This window comes from Lampetra fluviatilis, chromosome 2 (assembly GCF_964198595.1).
Source record: "Lampetra fluviatilis chromosome 2, kcLamFluv1.1, whole genome shotgun sequence".
Taxonomy (NCBI): domain Eukaryota; kingdom Metazoa; phylum Chordata; class Hyperoartia; order Petromyzontiformes; family Petromyzontidae; genus Lampetra; species Lampetra fluviatilis.
This window is the reverse complement of record NC_136276.1, coordinates 35768774-35790070: the sequence shown is the minus strand read 5'-3', so window position 1 is coordinate 35790070 and position 21297 is coordinate 35768774. Positions and strand designations below refer to the sequence as shown.

The following is a 21297-nucleotide window of genomic DNA, read 5'->3' as shown; positions in this document are numbered from 1 at the left end:
TATTGTTTGACCATACTTCACCACGGTGGTCGGTGCGGGTTTGGCGAAGGTGGGGCAGCACAGACGTGGGACCGTACAAGCGCGGTACAGCGATGAGTTTCCCCTGTCGCGCGTTCCCGGCGCCGAGCGTACCGGAGCTCTTGTCGCACTGCGCCGGCTCCCAGGCGCCCGGCTCGGTGCACTGCGGCATGTACGGGTCGAAGCCGTTGAAGACGCCCTCCCCGATGGTGCCCAGTCCGAAGAAGCGCCGTCGCCAGTGGAAATGCATTGCTGCGGAGCGCACGGAAACGCGCGAGCGTCACGCGTGTTCATCTAACACGGTAATTGCCACGCGTGAATTCTCACGATGACTTTGACCTGTTTCTTCACAAATTTTCTGGAAACATTAGGACGGGAAGCATTGACGGGAAACTTTTTTTCTCCCATTTACGACCCTGAGCCAGTGGTGTAATTTCCACAGTCATCGTACGGTGGGGGTGACTCCATCTACAATGTGCTACTCGTTTTATTGATCTGGCCGGATCGTGAAGATACACGTTTCAGGAAGCACGTTTCCTCATGGGTGCTGCTTTAGCGGAATGGAAGGGAACGCGAAATGAACACGGCGAAACACTGAACTCGCTGGCGAGTGCTTCTGAACAGCGGCCCAATTTTGCGCGTTCCCACACGCCCCACCGAGGGTCCCGCATCGCTGCGGGTCTGCACCACGCACAAACCATCGTGTCACGGGACATGTGGCAGGCGAGCCCTAAACTTACTGCCAGCGCCCTGGCAGGGGTGCCCATCACCTGGCGGATTGATGTTGCGAGTGCTCACGCGTTGTTGTTGTGGTGCCGACGTGAATTGCCTTGCCGCTGCACGTCACGTCACTCCGTCACGGTTACTCAGCCCGGCTCTCCAAACACATTGCTTCGGCATTTCCGCCGACCAACCCCGCATCCCAAACAATTGTTAGATTGAATTTAGAGCAGATGTGCCTTACCATAATACTATTGCACAATAAATATTACCAAGTTTGTTAAATAATTATTGTCCAAAGATGCTGGATAATGCAAACAATTCAATCGCCAAGAGATAAAATCCCATGTGTAAAGTATTTCGCCGGGCAGTCACATGTGGCGGTTTGGCACAGTCACAGCTGTACATGGTCCCGCATGTGACTGTGAGTGTTTGGGAAGAAACTGTGGTGCGTGTAGAAAACCCCACGCATAAGAGTGGATTGCGTTCTAGCTGTGAATGTACATTGGTGAGAAACCGACTTGCTGCAGAACCTCACTTTGCTGATCTGAAAGTTGACACGGCTCACTCAACCTCTGGCCACTTCTTGGAAAGCGATCATGTTGATTGATGATGCGGGAGTCGATGATTCACTCCAGTTGCTCGCTCACCGGCGGTCAGTCGCCTCCTTATGGCTACTGTTCCCATGATCTCTTTCATTCCTTCACCGATGTTGATCACTCGGACTACCAGACTCACTGTTTTGTCTCACCCATACTGCCTTCAACCATGACACTGTGGGTCGCTGCTCCACTGAGGAATTATCTCTTCATAACCTTGCTCAATACAAGGAATGTATTAAATTGAATTCATGACACCTTTAATAGTGCAGTTTGTTGATGGCCGATAAGGGCCTGTGCTCAACACTTGTGATTAAAAGAAGTAGGAAGTGGCTGGGCGGCTGAGAGTTCAGAGGTCAGAGTACTGAGCTGGTACTGCTGAGGTCCTCGGTTTGAATCTGGGTTTCAGCCACCTGTGAATAAACCTGATCCTCAAGTGTAGTGGATCGCTGGTCTCACTCCATCATGGTAAGTTGGGTTCTGTATTTAATTTGGGCTAAATTCCATCTGGGATGAACGTTACTCTTATATGCACAGCAAGTGTGAGAGTGCTGGACTCGTGTGAGCCAGAGGTCACGTCAAGAGGTGGTTCTCTGATATCTGCTTCCGTTGGGTCATCCTCCAACACGTAGGGGTTCAGCTACGTCGTGAAGGCTCTCGAGCGATTCGTCTCGTGATGCCGACCCTGCCAAAATCGGGAAGGAAAAAAACCGCGACGAAAAAGAGTCACCACCAACCACACGTCCCGAGTGGCCGGCCTACGAGTGCGCGCGCCTCACCGGCCTGCGCCGCCAGTCGGACGGCGTAGCCCGTGCCGCCGGCGAGGATGGCCGCCACCTCCCCCTTCACGTCCCCGAGGCCGAGAGGCGAGCCCAGCAGCTCGTCCTCCGTGAACGCGAGGCCCCGGCCAAACGCGACGCCCTCGCCCGCCGACGAGGCTCCGGCGCTGCCGATGAGCAGGTCCGCCTGCTGCAGGTAGCGGCTCACGTCCGCGGCCGCCAAGTGGCAAGCGCCGGGACCTGAGCGCGCGAATCGGCATGTTACGGTCCGTATAGCGTCACCGGAACGCGAACCGTGCCTCAAAACACGCGGTGACATTCTATTTCCGTGCGTACATTTCTCACGGAGGCGCGGGAAACTGGAGGCAGGGGGAACGGCAGCCATAGGCAACAATTGCCCAAGCTCTGCGGTCCTCTATTGGAATGTTTGGCCAACTTCTTTAACGGGTAAGTAGTGGAGTCCTATCAAGTGTGATCACGAAACGCATCTCAAAGTGAAAGTATATTTTACAGGCTTATTGCAATATCAACATGTCGACCGGTAATTTTAGTGTGAAGAGGATTGAATTGATACACTGTGTGTGTGTGTGCGTTTCTTAATGAGCAGTTCCACAAATTAGGTAACCTCCATACTAGAAATGGCTAAATCATCCAGGTGCCACATTATTTACGTCTGAATTACAGTCTGCATTACACTAGGCCCAAGATAAAAGCCACCCTCGTGAATGTACAAACGATTACCCACGTCTTTAACGTACGTGTCTGACGTGTACATCTGACATTAGCACTGCCCCAACGGTACACTTCCAAAGGTGACGTTCAGTGTCTTACATTTTGGCAGCTGGCCTGGCGAGGCGGTGCGGGTACCGTCGATTTCGTGGCCCGCGGCGTCCACGCACCAGCACAGCCGCGACTCGAAGTCACCGTAGCCGCCACTGAACTCGGCGTAATCGCCGGTATACACGAAGGACGCGTTCTCGGTGAGGATCTTCCAGACCACCTCGGGGCTTCGCAGAAACCGGCTGGAAGAGCCGGATAAGTTTAAGACCTCGATCGGACCCTGCAACGACGGGTAAAGCGACAGTTCGGGGAACAATTCCTGACGGCCGGAGTCGTAGAGAAAGCTCAGGAAGCTTCGCAGTCCATCGCCGCCGGCGCCGCGAGCTCGCGCGAGGAGCGCCCTGAGGTCGGAGAGCGTGGCTTTGGAAGCGTCCCCCTCGTCCTTCGTCCACGCATCGACGAACTCCCGGATCTGCTGGCCGGCGCCGTCGCACTGCACCGGACGCCACCCGCCTCGCGCGTCGCACCGCGGGACGTAGATGGGCGGCGGTGAGCTCGGCGCGTCGCCACGCAGCACCGGGCCCAGGTGACGGAGCTGCTGCAGAAGCTCGCCGGCAGCGGCCACCTGGCAAGGGGTGGGGCCTGAGAAAGAGCGTGGCAAGGGGTACAAGGGAGGGACAGAGACAATCACCGTGACCGTCTCGTCGTCATTCAAATGTTTACGTGATCGTTCACTCTAAAGCGATTGGCTGCTCAAATGAGCATTGCTGCGGTGCTCCTCTTTGCAGCCCTGTGGCAATGGTGGGAATTACACATTGCCATGGCGAGGGCCATCAGGTCGGTTCAAAGGACAACCACCGCTAACTTCCCCACATAGTAATAATTTTATCGACCCCGGAGGGATGATGGGCTAGGTCAACTCCCAACGAAGATGTGAACTTGCATCCTTGGGATTACAAGGCGCTGGCTCTAGGGCTGAGCCACCTGGCCGGGTTGTTGTCGTTTGTCCTCATTCTTTCTGGCTCGAGCACTGCATCTTGGGTTGCCACCCCTCTGAGGTGAAAACAAACCAGCGCACACCACGGAAAGAGGAGTGCCTCACCATCCCGGTAGAGGAGAGAACCACGTGTGTGAATGCGTTGTCTTGTGTGGCCCAATTCAGAGTATTCTATGCTGTGTTAGATGATAAATAAGTATTTGAATATTTGTATTCCCACACGAAGTTCACCGGATTCAATATTTCACATTTCCAAGTAATTGCAAAAAAAAACAAAGCCTGGGTTTTCAATTGAATCGCTGATGGGACACATTCCGCCCACAGCCGTAGCAGCAGCAGCTGCGGCTGTGGCATCCTCTCTGCCTGCCCGTGCTGCTGGGGGTTGCGTTTACAAGGTTTGAAGAGGCCCGGGCGTCCTCTGCGCAGCTGCTCCATAGATTTGGCGTCTTGCGCTCACGCCATAAATCATCTCTTCCAACTCGGAGCCGCGGTGGTGGACGGCGAGGGGCGACGTGCGAGACTAACGCCGCACGACGGTCGGCTCCTCGCAGGCGTCGCGCGGTCATTAAAATGTTTTACTATTTAACTACCTTTTTATTTTACCAGGTAAGGCCCACTGAGCTATTATCGTTACTTTTTCAGAAGCGACCAGACCACAAATGATAGCTCAACGAAGTGGCTTATCACGTGGACATCTATAGCAGCCAAATACTCTAAACGCGTGATGTTGATTCGAAATGTGGAGGGAAAAACCTGTGGACCTGGAGAAAAATCCACGCGACCACGGGGAGAGAGACACGCAAATTCCAAATATTCAGCAGGTGTCAGGGTCGGGATCGATGCCACGTCCTTCAGCGACTACTTGGGGCTAGCACCGGAATTAAAAACCCAATGAGCGTTTCTATGTCAGCAGGGACATTTGTTTTCACGTTAGAAAATAGCACCGTATATATTCTGCCAGACGGCATGCTCTTTGAATTAAAAGCGTGCTTCGTTAACACTCTTAAATTTCTGTTTGCCGAAATGCACACTGGAGATTTGAAAGAAATATACAGAACAACAACAACCAAGAGTGGCTCTCGCGTTTGTAGGAGCCACACGTCTAGGCCCTGCATCCTGGCCTGTCCACCACAAGTTTGAAGCGTCACTCATGAGAGAGAAGAAAAGACTTCAAGTCGACTCTCTCAGGCTGACTGCAGTTACGCCAACCACAAGCAACGTATGGCAGCGTGTGGTCATAGCGGCACATTCGTGTCAACAGAGTGCTCCTGAATGTCACTTGACAGTCTGCTCACTAACGGCACGGCACGCACAGCATATGTGTGTGGCTACACGTTCCTGATTTTTATCTCATGAAATTATAACCTTTCACTGCATTTTAAAAGAGCTCCCACTTTCTCGATTAGGCAAAACGTGCATGTGATGCCACGCTGGAGATGGTGGACAGGAGCGAGCGACAAAGGTGGACACGTTCGTCAGTGACGACGCCCTAAAGAGGGAGCATTATATAAAAGGTGACGTGTTCAGAAAGAGCTCCTCCACATAACAGAGAGCGCTGGACTCAGAGAGATCTGCTTTGACAACGAGACATTGGCCGAAACGCCCCCGATTATTTAACGCGTTTTCCTCTGTAGCTCGGACTTGACGCTGAGCGGGACGTCGTCGTGCGCACGACTCACACGTCACGGGGTCGCCGAGCGGCCTCCAGGTCCCGGGGACCTCCGCTCCGCCAGCGCCCACGCAGAAGCAGCGGTCGCCGGAGCACTGCACGGGCCGGTAGTCTCCCGCGCCGTCGCACTCCGGCACGAACAGCGGCGTCCCCACCGGGCGGCCCCTCCGCGCCAGCAGCGCTCGCGCGCGCTCTCCCTCGCACGCGCTCGGGCACCGTGGCGGCACGCCGCCGACCGCGCGGGTTCCCGCGACCTCCCTCCCGTGCGCGTCGACGCACCAGCAGGCCGCGCCGCGGCACTGCACCGGCTCGTAGGCGCCGCCGTCCTCGCCGCAGCGCGCCACGAACGGGCGCGACGCCCGCGGGCCGTCGTCGGCGTCCGCGGCGTTCTGCGTCTGTCGGTCTTCCTCCGCCACGCGCAGGAAGGTCAGCGCGTTCATCCCCACGTCCCCGCCGCTGAGCCCGATGAGAGGGGCGATGTCCCTGACGAGGCCGTAGAAACGTGGGTCTTCGAGGAGCGTGACGACAAATCCGAGGACGTTTCTGTTCCGCTCCAGGTTTGTTGCACGCGCGAAGGGGTCGTCGATCGACTGGTCAAAGTTGAAGGATTCTCGCGAGAAGTTGGAGGAGCCTCGGGTGAGGTACGAGTCCTCGCCGGGGGCAAAGAGCCGGGCGAGCTCCTCAAAGTTTGCGCCGTCGTACATGCCGGTCAGCCCCACCTGACCAAACACCTTGCTGAAGTTAAACGTGCCGCGGCCACCAACGGCGCCGGTGAAATTGAAGAACTTGAGGTTCTTCAGAAACCCGCCACCGAAGAGCATCTCTGCAATGCGACCCGGCTGGACGTTGGCACCAGCTGCGGTGAGGGCCAATTCCTGTGTGGGGAAGATCCCCCCCATGAGATCACCGAGGAGGCGGCTGCCCTGGCCGCTCGCCGGGAAGAGGCGAGAGGCTTGCGAGAGAATTTCGCCGAGTCCACCGTCAAGCAGCTGCTCCCTCAGGGCTCTCCAGTGGAGCCACAGTTCGTGCTGCTTCTCCTGAGATGGCGACTCGGCGAAGGAGGCACTGCCATCACGCGGGAGGGCAGAGATGAGGTCGTCCGTGAACGGTGCGGAAGGGCCAAGGAAGAGATGGGAGAGGGCGCGCTGCCTTTCCAGTTGGCATGGACTCGAAGATGAACCTGCAGTATAATAATAACAATTAGTGATCTTACAAGTAACAGACGCGTTGGTGATTGCATAAGTTCAATTGTGCAGCTCTGTAGCTCTGCAAATGTGCAGCTCACGCCAATGCTAACGGAACGACCTCCACGAAAGAGCCCCTCTAGAGAATATGTTGGCCTACTCTTCCACACTGGCCAGGTGTGTTGGAAGAGGTGAGACTCCCCACAATCCCACCACACGTGACCTGTTGATCGACTAACCGTGATGTATCGGTTTATACTGCTTGGTGGACAGAGGCCAGGTAGGGATTTAGGACGTTTGCATCATTGTTTAGACTCTTGCTGGGAGATCAAACCGGTGCCCTCTGGGTGTCCAATATGCCAACCATTACTCCATTATAGGAACAGTAATTTTGATAGCATATCAATGAAAAAAATATCACAAAAAGTTGAAGATCAATAGAATTATCTTAGTAAACAAAATACATCTCGTGCAATTTAACTCAAATTATGCGGAATTTGTGTCCTAGGTTACCCATAAATTCACAATCTTCCGATACTGTCTTGATCTTGATTGGATGATGCTAGGAGGGCCTCTAGGGGTGTAACAGCCGCACCACCAGTGCAGCGTGTGGGGGAGTCGTGGATGTGACGTCCTCCGCTCCTGACCAATTTTTAGTTGATACAGCTCTTAATTTAGAGGTAGAAGGAATACTTCTTCAGGAGACCTATAGAAATATTTGTTATCATCTGATAGAAAGCAACAACAAATTTGTGTACAAGTTGGTGGTTTGTGTGTAAGTATGTTGAACTTATTTCGCACTGTACGTAGCCAACCGTGTTAATCGGAGTTGCGACGAGGTGTGACGGTACGCGGAAACGCCGGGGCACTGGCACGTGCCGGCTGCGTTCGGCGAAGCACGTGAGAAGCCGTACCGCAATTGGGGACGCTGTCTCGGACCCTGCTGCCGAAAACCTCGTCCCCTCGAGTGTCCACACACCAGCACGTGGGCCCGTGGCACTGCGTGGGAACGTAGCTTCCGTCCTGGGAGCACACGGGCGCGAACCCACGTCCGCCAAGTCGGTCCGCCAGCGAGCGTTCCACCTCGCACACGGTGGGGCCTGGAATGGGAGCCGAGGGCGCGAGAGACAGAGAGCATCGACTCTGCGCCTTCACGGCTCGTTCGTTACAGAGGGCGATGAGAAATAATATAAAAAATACGCATGCAAAAAACGCGCACCCAAAACGGCTTCTCGATATCAAATTGTCATTTATGATTAGAATTCTAGATTTGAAGCTTTCGTGACTGCAAGGATTCATATTCTTAGGTTTTTTTTCGGTAAAGTCACGTAGGTAAAAAATAAAAATGAATAAAAGTAAAATAAAATAAAAATCACGACGTTTCGGAGGCAACACAATATTAATAAAAAGTGTGCCGTACTTGGCCCTTCCCCTCTTCAACCATTATATATACGGAATGGTAGCTCTTGTAATCTCTCATTTACTTGATACAGCTGTCGTGGCTGTGACGGTTCCACCTGAAGACGGAAGCTTGTGTTGCCTCCGAAACGTCGTGATTTTTATTTTATTTTACTTTTATGAATTTTTATTTTTTACCTACGTGACTTTACCGAAAAAAAACCTAAGAATATGATTAGAATTGTTTAAATGCTGGATGCTCACGTGGTGTAACGGTTAGCGGCGCACTGGACTTGCAATCCAGAGGTCACCAATCGTATGTTGAACTTCTTCCGTACCGTACGTACCTATTCCGGCATGGTAGTTGAAATCTAATCTAATTTATATTTATAGAGCACTTTCACTCAAGGCGATTGACACCGCTTACAGAACGGTGAAAGTTCCTTAACTGCCTACCCCAGCAACGCCTCTGTCGACCCAGCAGTAAGAATGGATGCAACACAGATCGCCCATCGGCAGGTAGCGTTTGGTGGGGTAAAGTGGCATCCGGTCAGCGTGAAGGAGTGGGTCAAAGCTCCTCTCTAGAGGGGCTCTCTGCAGCAGTCTCTCGTGGAGGCGCTGCCACCAGCATGGGAGTGAGCAAGCAACTGCGGGGCTGAACCTTCACGATGAGTTTGGTTCCAACTTTTGCCTTCACCTTTTTTCCATTCTCCGAACCAATGTCACTTGCCCTAACCCTCACCCTACGTGGGGTTGGAACACATGGCTCATTGGTGGGAACACTTTATTTACCCTGCAGGTATAAACATTCGAGGAGAGCAAAATTGTGTACATTTGCACGGGCGGCACCTGGGATCCTGCCACCATTTCCACAGACACAACCCAGACACGTTTCTCAGTCAGCCGAGGGCTATCAAACCTAATGTGCAGAATGTTGTAGTGAAGGTCAACACAATACAACACAAATCGATTGCTGCCACGCAAACACAGATGGTGGCAACCGCAGGCCTCCGACTCACATCTGAAGGATCCAGAGAGAAGCAGCCGCAGGGCCAGGAATCGCCGGCGTAGCAAGCGGAAGACGGGGGCCTCCTGCGCCGAGGGAGCGAGCGCCGTGAGTGCCGCGGCGTCGTCCTCCTCGCCTAGAGGAAGCAGCTCCATGCCTGGAGGCGATACCGATATGCACGTAAATTTACTTTTTTTTTACCGAATTTATTAATATTAATGGGGTGTTTGTTTACATATTCACAATGTGACCCGGCAACCTGTCCTGCAGACGGGCATTAGTCTGCCAGTCGGGGCCCGATGACTGCTATCTGTAATCTCAATTTAGTCATTTGCAGGTTATTTTTAGAAATTAATAAATTCGAACCACGAGACAGGCACACTATGGCTCACTCGATTGGCGTCAGGCAATCTTTTATGTCCACTGTGACGCAGATACCGCGCATTCTATGGTTAATACACAATAATAACCAGGGCCGCCCGCCAGATTCGAACCACGAACCTCTGCAACGAGCGGCAAACGGCTGGCCTTCATCCAGCAGTGGATTGGCGAAGGACGACTACAAAATAAATGTTGCTCCCAGGGAGCTAACGTATCACATGGGACTGCGAGTCGACTGCAGAGTCAGGTGGCAGGTGTGCACGTGATGCGTGTGATGATTAACGCAATGAACAAATCAGTGATTGCCTTGATTTGCTGAATATCAAATTGCTTCCACCCTCGGGATTAATTGGCGAGGAAATTAAAGGTCACGAAGAGCGCCGGCGTGGTTGGGGATTATGAAAGAGGGGACAGCAGCGAAGGAGAGGGATGAGTTCGGGTGACCACGCGGTGCGTAACGCGAGGAGAGAGTTACGCAACGGAACATCACGCAAGGCGTGCAATGTTAGCATTTACGTTGTATTGTTTTTGCTTTGTGTGATGTACCATTGTTATATGCAAGCATTCTAGCTAACATATAATGAAAATAATAATGCTTTTTTTTTATACAGCCTTTGTCAATCGACTGCTGGAATAAGACCTCCCCAAACGGCATCAGACATGAGGGGTTGTGTGAGCATACTTCACCACCCTGGTCAGTGCAGGTTGGTGAAGTGGGAGGGAGGGCAGATCCAATTCACACATCCCTCGCCACTGATCTCAACCGTGGCCGGGAATCGAACTCAATGTCGCTGGATTTGTAGAGCAGTGCCCTAACTATTCGGCCGCGACTCCCCACTCTGGCTACACGGGAGTATGTTGGTGGTGACTGTATTTTTTGTTGTACATTCCGCTGTTAGATTCTGCTTGCCCCGTGTAACGCCCCCTAGCCGGCAGATGGTGTGGGCTCGTTTTGTTAACACGTTGTGCTTTACACACAATATCGAGGAGATGAGAGTGGTTCAAACTATAAAGTACCGCAAATGCTGGGGAGCGTAATCCCTTGGTTCAAAGCTCTAATCCACGCTAAAGCTTGGCGAACATGAAAGTTCTCCTGCACAGGTTTTTGCCGTCGTGTTGCATCGCTCTCCGATGTGTTTTCGGGTCGTGCCGTGCGTTTTTTGGCACGATGTCCGACGTTTCGCTCCGTATGCTGGGAGCTTCTCCAGGACGTGAAGAAACTCCCATCGGCCTTCATCCCTTCTCGTGCCGTGTCTTGCCCAATACCGAACCCACTACTGAATGATTTGAACGATGTCTTGAGAAATACGCCACGAACATAACGGGGAGATGTTCGAGAGAGAACGATGCTCAGGGGAAGCCGACTCAGTCCATGAAGAAGTTTTCACGGCACGTGGAGTAAAACGTCGGACATCGTGCCGAACAATGCTCGGCACGACCCGAAAACGAATCGGAGAAGTAAACACACGAACGCCGCGGTCACCTGTTTCCGGCAGCTCACGTCCCTGAGGGTCGGCGCAGTAGCAGTAGGCGTGCACGCCGGGCAACCGCGCGCGGAACTCCGCCAGCGACCGGAACGCCTCGGGGTGCCTGCGGATGGGAGGTGAGCAACAGCGGGTGGCCTCGGAGTGCCGGAGGAACGTCCGCACGACGACCTCGAGGCAGGGGCCACAACTCAGGCTATGGCGGGGCGAAGAGGCCACTGCCTCCCTCGATTAGCTGCCGCCGTTTAAAAGGGGTTGTTGCTGGACAAAGCGAGTCACCCATTAAAAAGCCCCACACCTCCCATTAGCATGGTTGGCTACGTCCGGTGCGAAAGGAGTCCAACATGCATACGTAAACACTTACGTGTATTTATCACTTGCATTTAGAGCCTCTATTTAATACACTTTTATTTTTATGACGTAAAAGATAATGAACTGGAGTGAAGCAGCAGTGCAATGGTTAGCGCATTGCGCTATGAACCCGGCCACCTGAGTTAGAGTCCTGGCCACGGCTAGCATCAGTGGCGAGAGACATCGGAACGCGTCCTGGACCGCCCACCTCCCCAACCCGTATTGAGCCATTAACCAGCGTGGTGAAGTGTGGTCATGCAGCCATCACGATCGACACTGTGTCGGGAGGCCTCCATCCAGCAGTGCATCGACAAAGGGCTGTACATTGTTAGTAAATAGCGGCCAGCCCATGCAATGCCGCTGAGTTCTCTGCGGTGTAATGCCACCCTCTCTCATGCTGCCCTTGCGACATCTGATACTCGTCAGTATTGCTCCTGACATCTCTCTCTTTGTGTCTTGCTGTTTGCTCTCCATTCACACACAGCACCGATTTCCCCAGGTTTACATAGCGATAGCATATACGCAGCGCTTAATTTCTAACTCAAGATTTTACAGAATGCTGCTCGGTAGGCTGGCTTGTTGGCATTGTGATGATCAGCGTAAGACACTACCACGAGAGTACAAGGTGTGTCTATACAAAATATTTCTATATTTTTGTACCAGATTTTCCCGTTATCCTCTAAAACAAGGTTCATAAAAATGAGATGCGAGATAATCGGTGGACGATATTCCGGCTGAAACAAAGCACTGGCTACTCGCACACTGACAGACAAAATACATGTTTTATTTCCCATTATTACACATGGGTTACCAATTAATTAAAAACACTGCCACCGCACCTCTTAAGTGTGAAAGGAAAATGTCACCGAGGCGGAAGGAGCGATCTCATTTAAATTTCAAAATGAAAAGCAACGGGCTTGCTCTGCAGCGCGCGTCACTAACCAAGTGCAACGCGGACTCCCCCTGGGATCAGCGCCATCGTGAATCCTGGCCCAAGCCTCGATTCAACAATCGTGGCTGTAATGTACGGCGTCATCTTCTACACGGCGAGTACAAATTATTTTCGCACAATTTACGCACTGTGTGAATTTATCACAAGTGTAATTTTTTTTTACGTTGACATTTTATCTGGATAATTTTAATTAGATGTAAGTTGGTCAACTACTTGTCTTGCACGAGTAATTTTAGCAATAGCTAGGGTAATAAATAATATCATAATAATCTATTTCCAATAATCTAAATCATCTACTTTTATATTTACGAGTGTAAATGTGATGAGGGCCTTTTGAGTGGCAGATTTGTGCCGGAACGGCGTCAAATGTTTAAGCAAAATTTTAATAACTTTATTTTAATAGCGAGGGGGAATAAAAAGATAACCCCTGAGTGTATCTGAGCTCGTTGGACTTTGGAAGCTAAGCGGAGTTGAGCGTGGTTAGCTTGGACACGCGATAGCCAGCGCTCACCGCGTGCTGAAGGTATGGGGCTGTGAGGTGCCCAGTTGGCTAGGAGATTGGCCAAGTGTCACCCTCCGCGTGTGTGCCGACTGTGAGAGCCGTGGACACGTGCGCACACATGCAGACACGCACACTCACGGAAAAATGATGCGCTTCGAAGGTATGGCATTACTTAATTAAACTCTGTGGGGAATAAAAAAACGTGTGACGATTGTAACGTGAAATTTACGGCTGATGTGTCTCTGCTGTGCAGATCGCAAGAGATACGCAATTTGCACCGTGTCTGGGGGAGCCGTGATATTTCAGCGCCTCTCACGTTTAAATAACCCCTTGCTCTCCCACTGCACATTGTTTTAACGCGCGGGAAACGGTGGGAAGGCAGCGCGTGCCCATTTAATATTTGCGCACCGCAGGAGGCTTATTTTAAAAAAAATCCACAAGTGCCATGGCTCTTTTGTGAATAGTCTGTCTCGTTAGCGTCTCACAACAAGCCGGGCAAAAACTTCCACGCGGACAAACCCATCAACCCCCGCTAATAATGGGTACATGCCACCATTTACAAAAAGTAGCTCATTAACATCTAAAATCATCCCCCCTCCCCCCGTACTGTGATCATTTAAAAAGGCAGCTTTTGGGGATGCATTACTATTAGAGCAATTGCTCATTTTCCATTGGCATATCCGAGCCACGCCAGGCTGTCTCGGCGTTGGGTTATTTTTCCACTGCGGTACCAGACCTGTGCCCCTGACATCACGTCCAAATGAATGGGCAGAGACGCACGTAGATGACGCGGAAACCCTGTGCTCGAGTTGTTACTGACCGACGTGATGCACGACGAACCTTTAGTGCGGCGTTATTGACGAATGTTTTGAATTTGTGGGAAAACCAGGACAGGGGGAAACCCTGCCACCCCCACCCCTCCCCCCGCGGCTCTTACATGCTGAAGGCGTCAAGGAGGCTGAGCGTGGAGCGGCCAGCGGTTCCGATGAGCTGGCACTGGGTGGCCAGGATACGCTGCTCGTCGCGGTCGCACTGAGGAGGGGGGCTGCCCGGTGTTGATGCCCGCACGGCGCGACGGACGCTCACCTGACATGGGGAGGGGCCTTGCGCCCCGTGGACACGGGCGGGGAGAGGGGGAAGGGAGGAGGAGACGTGGCACAGAGGCAGCACAACGCACAGGGACATCCGTGCGGTGACTCGCCGAGACGGAAACCACGCGTGTGCATGCGTCGTTCTGAAATGCTTTCCAACGTTGATTTGTGCTTAGAAGTATTTCATTATATTAATGATAATTTGTTACCTGCTATGACACGTGTGGCTCAAAACTATGGTCATTTATAAAATAGAACAAACACTTGAAATTTGCACGCAAAAGAGCGTGGGCAAAGTCATGCTTGGAATTGCACCGAGACAAAAAAAAAGGAACGTAGATTAGAGGACATACATAGGTCAACAACATCGTTCAAACTGTTAAGAACAGTAATTTAGGGAGTTGATGTCGCGAGATGATGGCCGATGGTGAAGAATAATGATGGAGTGTCAGATCAGGAATGGAGTGAGTTGGCAGTGGACGTCCACCAAGGAGATGGAGCGGAGAATACAGCACGTGCGCAGGTGATAGGTGGATTTCTATATTGGAGAACCACGAGAGATGCCGACGTATTGGCGAGGCATGTCATCCCCGCGGGCTACAGGGCCAACATAAACTCCTATTAATTATCCACACCCTTGCTCTTCCTATTATCTACGATCATCTGCGGTTTTTCCCCAACTTGTATTGCAGAATGGCTTCTTATGGCATGTTCATGGATAAAGAGGAGGCACACGGCAAATGCATCCTATTATCTCCAGGTTACTCATGAACAAAAAAAATTGCCACGGAAAAGTGGAGTAAATTCGTGGATAGAATCTGAGCTACCATTTGTTTTTGTTTTACAAGGTCAATCTATAAAGCCCCTTTCTCAGAAGCGACCTGGCCAAAAATGATAGCTCAACGAAGTGGCCTATTGAGTGGAAACTTATAGCAGCCAAATACTCTAAACTCATATTTCTACTTGTGGAGGGAAAAATCAGAAGACCCGGAGAAAAATCCACAGGACCACGAGGAGAGAGACACGCAAACTCCAAATATACAGGCGTCAGGGTCGGGATCGAACCCATGATCTCGTGCATACACAGGCGAAGGAGATAACAACTCGCCACCGCATGTCGGCAACGGTCACAACTGATTCGTCCTCACAGCTGAGAGGCGCGCCGAGCTGCCGGGTGCCGTAGACCTCCATGCCGTCGGCGTCCACGCACCAGCCCTGGCCCGAGGAGTCAACCTGCGCCGGACGGTAGCGGCCGTCCTGGGCGCACTGCGGCAGGTGGAGAGCGCGGGTGCCGTTGAGGTACCCGCTCAGGAGCACCCTCTGCCGATGTAGCTGGCAGAACGACAGACCTGCCCGGCACACGCGGAGGGGCCGTCGGCGTGCCGTGCTTGAACCCAGTCCAGCCAGACGAAGTAACAGAGATAAAGGTGCAGCTCTGCGACTGGACATCTGTGACATAGAGCTTCATGGCTCATCGGATTCTTCTAGTATGAATACATATTCTGATTCTGATTCAATGTCTAGCTCACGCCACCACTGGCAGAAAGGCCTCTACTAGAGGGAGCTCTGGAGAGTCCGTCTATCACTGTTGTTAATAGCATGGTTGGCTATTCATATACATACAAAGTAGCTATAGTTAATTGTAAAGCAGCTCCGGCATTTTTGTGATTGTACTATCAGTTGTGTTTGCAGTACTATCCTGAGCTAGAGGGAGCTCCATAGCGCCCCTCTTCAGGATATTTGTGGCCCACTCGTTCACTCTGGCGAGACGTTTTTAAGAGGTTGGGGTACCCACACTTTACCCCACCACACGCTACTGCTGGGTGGACAGAGGCATGGGGGGGGGGGGGTTATGAAACTTGCCCCGTTGTTTCAAATGCCGTGCCAGAATATCGAACCGGTGAGCTCTGCATTGCAAGTGCAGTGTGCTATTATGCCATGGCAGCAATCTCCTAATATAGTAAAAGCCCACATGTGACATACGGAATCTTTGATATATAGCGGAGGTGGCTTATTGGTTATCGCTTAGCTTATTGATCTTTGTAACGCTACTGCTGGATGAAGTCCTCCCCATGCCATGCCGGTCACAGGGATTATTCCACTATACTTCACCACGCTGGTCAGTGTGGGTTGGCGAAGGTAGGGGGAGGGAATGGTCGGTTGAGATGTCGCTCGCCACTGACATTAGCCATGCATTGGGCTTGGGTAGCCGGGCTCATAGCACGACGTACTAACTACATTGCCAGCGGGAATCAAACTTACTTAGATCGCTTTAATCACTGTTGCTAAAAATGTAATGCCACGCATCAAGACAAATCACACGACACATTGTCGATGGAGCTGTCCCGGCGAGCCTGCATGATGTGAGTCTCAATGTGAACGCTTGGGCCTTCGTGTTTGGAGACTGGCACTGACATGAGGGAGGTTGGCCCTCCGCTCTCCTGGTGCCGGGCAGCTCCTCCCCGGCGGCGTCCACACACCAACACGGGTCTCCTGCCGCATCGCACTGCAGCGGCCTGCAAGGAGACTCAGCGGAGACAACAGAGTTGCAGGAAGTAAAGTTCGCAAGAGAAAAACAACACCGATAACACATTCAAGACCTGTTTCGATATTGACCGCACCGTCGGCAAGAACTTTCATGGACTTACACGTGCTGTCCCTCTCCTCTCTCATCTCACTCCACTCCCCTCCACGAACTCTCCTACCTCTCCCCTCTCATCTCACTCCACTCCCGTCCACCCATTCTCTTACTTATCCCTGCTCGTGTCAATCTATTCCACCGATCTGGACAGGCCCAGCTGATATTAGGCCTGGCTTTATATACGACGGGACATTTAATCGTCTAAAAACCCAGACCACATGGCTTCACTCTCAGCCCTCGACGGTGCGTGTGTGGTCCGGCTGCGTCACGGCGCACCTGAAGGCGCCGTGGGGGCTGCACTGGGGAACGTGAGAGCGGCCGTCCTCCATCGCCTGCTGCCGCAGCAGCTCACAGGACGAGGCACGGCTTGTCTTCGAGTCGCTGTACTCTGTGCGCACACACGGTACACATTTTGTAAAAAAATGAAAATTGCGCGAAAATGTTGAAACTGAAAATCACATTAAAGTCCTCCTATGTGTTTTCGGATTGTACCAAATGCTGTTCGGTATGATGTCCTATGGTTCACTTCATGGGCTGCGAGCTTATACAATAACTTTCTTTGTTGGACATGAAGCCAAGCAACATGAGGTACAACCCAAACACATCGGGAAGCTACGCAACCATGAGCACCTCCGCAGTAGGAACACTAAAGACGCTCACAACTCATAAATAATCAAGACACAAAAGTTACACAATAATGGCCATTTAAAAACGATTAGCGGCATTGACAAGCTCCTGCGCACCGTGCCAGAAAGATGATCAGAAGGCTCAACAGGAACGTGGCAAAACCGCACATCAGCTGGCCAAAGCAACAACAGCAACTTTCATTTATAAGGCTCTAAATGACGCAACCAAACGTTCCGAAACCACATCAATGAATGGAACAAGGAGGAATGGAGGTAGATCAGGGAAGAAGAAGAATAAGTGCAGAGACAGCCGCGCATTGAGGCGGCAAGGGCAGGAGCACATGTGCCCGAACAGTCGCAAAGACCATAATTAGTAGAACAGCGCCAATCCTACCCTCGAGAAGACAATTTGTTAGAAAATGTGCGAGCAACAGAGAAAGAGGGTGAGGGTACCGAGTGCAGATATGGATCCAATCCAAAGGACCAGGTAGAGGATGGTGGTGGTGGCTGGCAGTAAAGGTGAGGTCCTCATGGCGATACTGGCAAGTCTGTCCCGCTAATGCCCCAGTCACGTCCGTACGCATCGCGCAGCACTGCCGAGTGTGCCGCGCGCTGCCCCTTATATCGAGTGCGGTGGCCCCACCATCTCCCAGCACGGGAGACGAGGTGTGATCATAGTGTGCCCGCCTGTGCGGTCAGTGCCGCTCCACGACAGGCCACGCATGGCTGTATGCACTCAGACAGACAGGTGAAGATGCCAAGCAAACATCGCCAAACGCACAGCAAACAAAACAGTCGGCTCGCATTAATTGTGGAGTGTCAACCATGAATCAGCATTTGCAACAGGCCGACACTCTGACCGTATCCGCGGCTGATTTTCATCTCCATTAATGCGTTAATAAAACAAACACTCCACTGAGTTCTCTAGGGCTGCAATGACTGGGCACATTGAACCTATTTATGGTGTGCCATGATTTAATGTGTTCTTGTGCAAGGCGGTCAGTATCCACAACGTTCATTAAACCCTCCGCAGCGCGTCTAGGACAATGCACTTTAAATTCATCTTTTTTTTTTAAATGTCCCAGCATCGGTGGGTCCCTAAAGAAGCACACAAAAAATGCTAAGAGCTGCAGTGGAGCGCAGTGAACGTTGTTGTAGCGCTGCTCGGTGAAGTGACAATTAAGTGCAATGGTTAGTGCTTCGTCACTGCGCTGCAGTGTGTCTGGCTTGTGTGACATTTAGAGTTATATTTTTGTGTCTTCTATTAATAGGACGCTGCCGTGGTGAAATGGTCAGCACACTGGACTTGTAGTCCAATGGTCACTGGTTCGATTTGATCTCCCGGCACGGCGGGTGAAACATTTAGCAACTTTCTATAATTTTGCCCACCGTCTCGGTCCACCCAGCAGCATGAACGGGTTCACCACAGTTAGGTGGTGGTGTGGCTGGGGAAAGTTTGGGTACCTCAACCTCTTCCAACACGTCTGGTTAGTGTGCAATAGGGACGTGCGGTCAGGGGAGGCAGGGGAGGCAGAGCTTCATTTGTCATACTCCAATGAAAATAGCTGTTACGAAAAGTAAAAAAAATAATAATCAAATAAAATAAATATTAAGATTTTTCCACTGATCTGTGTTTTAAATGTCATTTCTGTACGATTCCAATCATTTTTATAGTCAAAATCGCCAAATTTGCGGAGCTCCGGTGTAAATACAGGAAGAGACGAGAGGTGAGGCAGTGACGAGCTCAGCCTCCCCTCTGATTGCGCAACCCCTCATGAACTAGATGGAAGCGGGCAATAAGCGCGTGCCTGTTACTATCTCAGTATGTCACCAATGTAATGTTTGTAGACCCCTTAATTTCATGTCCTCGCCTTCAATACTCCAGGTAACTTATTTCACGTATGTGTATAAAAAAATATTTAGGCTCGCTGGTTTCGTCATGAAACTGCAATGAAAAAGCACCAGGGGAGGCAGCTATCACATCTGCCTCACTGAGAAGGACGTGTCTAACACGCCCCCCTCAGTGAGGACACGCCCCTTCCGTGAGGCCACGCCTCCCTCCGTGTGTGAATCTGGCTCTGACACTTGCCAGTGCCTCCCAGCCATTGACCTCACCGCACGTCACTGGTGTGCAAGTGAAGGCCAAACACCGTCTAGAGCTCCTTCGATTGGAGGCCCATCTGCCAGCAGTGGCATGAGCAAGCAATTGCAGGGCTGCAGATGTACCTTTTTAATAACATATTTTTTTCAGCACGTAAAATGGTGTATACGGTTCAAACAATACGTGATGTCTTGATGAAAATATTTATATTTTCTCTTGAGAAGGGGAGGATTAAAAGTGGACAATTTACTCCTCTTGCAACACGAGTGAGGTAATAGCAGAGCCCTGCCCTCCTCGTCAATGTCGAAGGTCTTTCACACAGCACGTGGCCAACCGTGCTAATCGCAGGTTCGGGAGTTGAGTTGCATGGGGAGAGACTCGGGGCGTTTAGAAGTTCAGGCACAGATTATTAGTAGCAAATGTAATACAACAGTCTACAATAAAATTATTCTACAAATGTTGCCTTGCACAATTTCTTTGTGTTGAAGTATATAGCAATATGAATTGCTTCTGTCAGACACGAAGGTACATGTTTTTTCTTTTCATATGGCTATATTATGTAATTTCCACCCATTAGCCATGCAACTTGAGTAATGAATCGAATCATTGGCATTGCGTCAAGAGTAGGACAGATCTTAAAGGTCACATGTCTACTGTGCAGTCGAGCTGTGGGATCTGGTGGAGGGTGTGAAGCGTTGGCAACGTGCAGTAGTGTGGCATCAAGGGTTTTGAACGTGAAGGCCTCTTGATTTGGATCAAGACGAGGCACCGAGCACACGCACCGTTCGTAGAGCATTGCTTCAAGAGTCCAGAGCGTACTCCAAGCATCGCGTTTGCATTGTGTTAATAGCAAAAAAAGAACACATTCGTCAATGTCCTTGTGGTCTTAAAATAAATAATACATAAATGGCGACGTTTGAGTAAATATCCATTTTTAATAGCGACATCAAATACTGCCAACATTTTCTTGCTATGTATGTTATGTTGAACTTCTCTCGCACCGTATGTAGCCAACCGTGCTAATTGGAGCTACAGGGAAAAGAAGCGCCATTGCCAAAATTGCTGCCAATATATTTGATTTCAAGGCAGTTTTATTGACGAATATGTTGAGTTTGTATGTGCTTGTGTACCACTGGCAATGCAGCATCACCAAATAAATGGCTTAAATAAGACACTTCAAGATATATATATTGCCTAGTTAAATGAAATACCGTATATGATTGGTTGGTTATTAACCTGTGTATTTTGATTATTTTCAGTCACTGTTCATCAAAGATTGGCTAGCTAAGTTATTGCTGCCTTCAATGTATCTCTTGCATGTGGGAATATGTTCAGGAGCTAAATTCCAATGTTGAAATCTGCTCACCGTGAGAAGACTTCATGAGTGCCGTTTTCATATTCCTCCGTTGAAGGAGCACAGGCTACAGTGCTTTCCTGTAAGGTTTCACAGTTTATGTGGCATGGCCACAATCACACTACTCTGGCTTCTCTTTAATGTTTAATTCATGAAGGGCATGTGCGCATTGGTCTGCTGATGTTCTGTGGTGGACGGTGACAACCTTGCCTTCCGTTGTATAATTGATTTGCATTATTTTTTCACACTGCATCATCTGTGGGCCACCACAGAGTGCATTTTTGCCTCTTTGCCAGAAGAACAACTCTGTAAATCGCTCTTCATGTGCAACAAAACGCCACGACCGACTTGTGCAAAACGAGACACTGTGTGTGGTGACAAGGACGCATCTCCGTAGAGAACTGGTGACACAAACTGCGACCCCAATGCAGGGTTGAAATGCACTTGATACATCTTTCTCCAAATCCTCCTATAGACGTGGGCTCTATAATACCCTTGTCCAATACTGGATGTTGTGAGGATCTTCTTCACATGGGCCAAATTGGTAAATGCTTTGAATTTGCTCTCCAACACACCGGTGTGCTGTACTAGTGTAGTGGATTCAACCGAGTCGCAGACTTATTCTTTGGAGGCAACACACATTTATTAATACCAAACCAACACA

General features: G+C 50.9%; 1 protein-coding gene across 1 annotated transcript in view; it reads right to left on the bottom strand.

Moving 5' to 3' along the window:
- TG (thyroglobulin) overlaps nt 1–21297 on the bottom strand; it is a 111000-nt gene that overhangs the window by 88627 nt on the left and 1076 nt on the right. The window contains exons 2-14 of the mRNA XM_078866642.1: nt 16829–16940; nt 16327–16427; nt 15043–15260; nt 13758–13906; nt 11015–11121; nt 9164–9307; nt 7724–7846; nt 5580–6514; nt 4351–4413; nt 2948–3521; nt 2117–2356; nt 676–699; nt 89–270 (exon numbers count right to left, since the gene is read on the bottom strand). Coding sequence (XP_078722768.1) covers nt 89–270; nt 676–699; nt 2117–2356; nt 2948–3521; nt 4351–4413; nt 5580–6514; nt 7724–7846; nt 9164–9307; nt 11015–11121; nt 13758–13906; nt 15043–15260; nt 16327–16427; nt 16829–16940 — 2972 coding nt within the window. The remainder of the gene's footprint in view (nt 1–88; nt 271–675; nt 700–2116; nt 2357–2947; nt 3522–4350; nt 4414–5579; nt 6515–7723; nt 7847–9163; nt 9308–11014; nt 11122–13757; nt 13907–15042; nt 15261–16326; nt 16428–16828; nt 16941–21297) is intronic.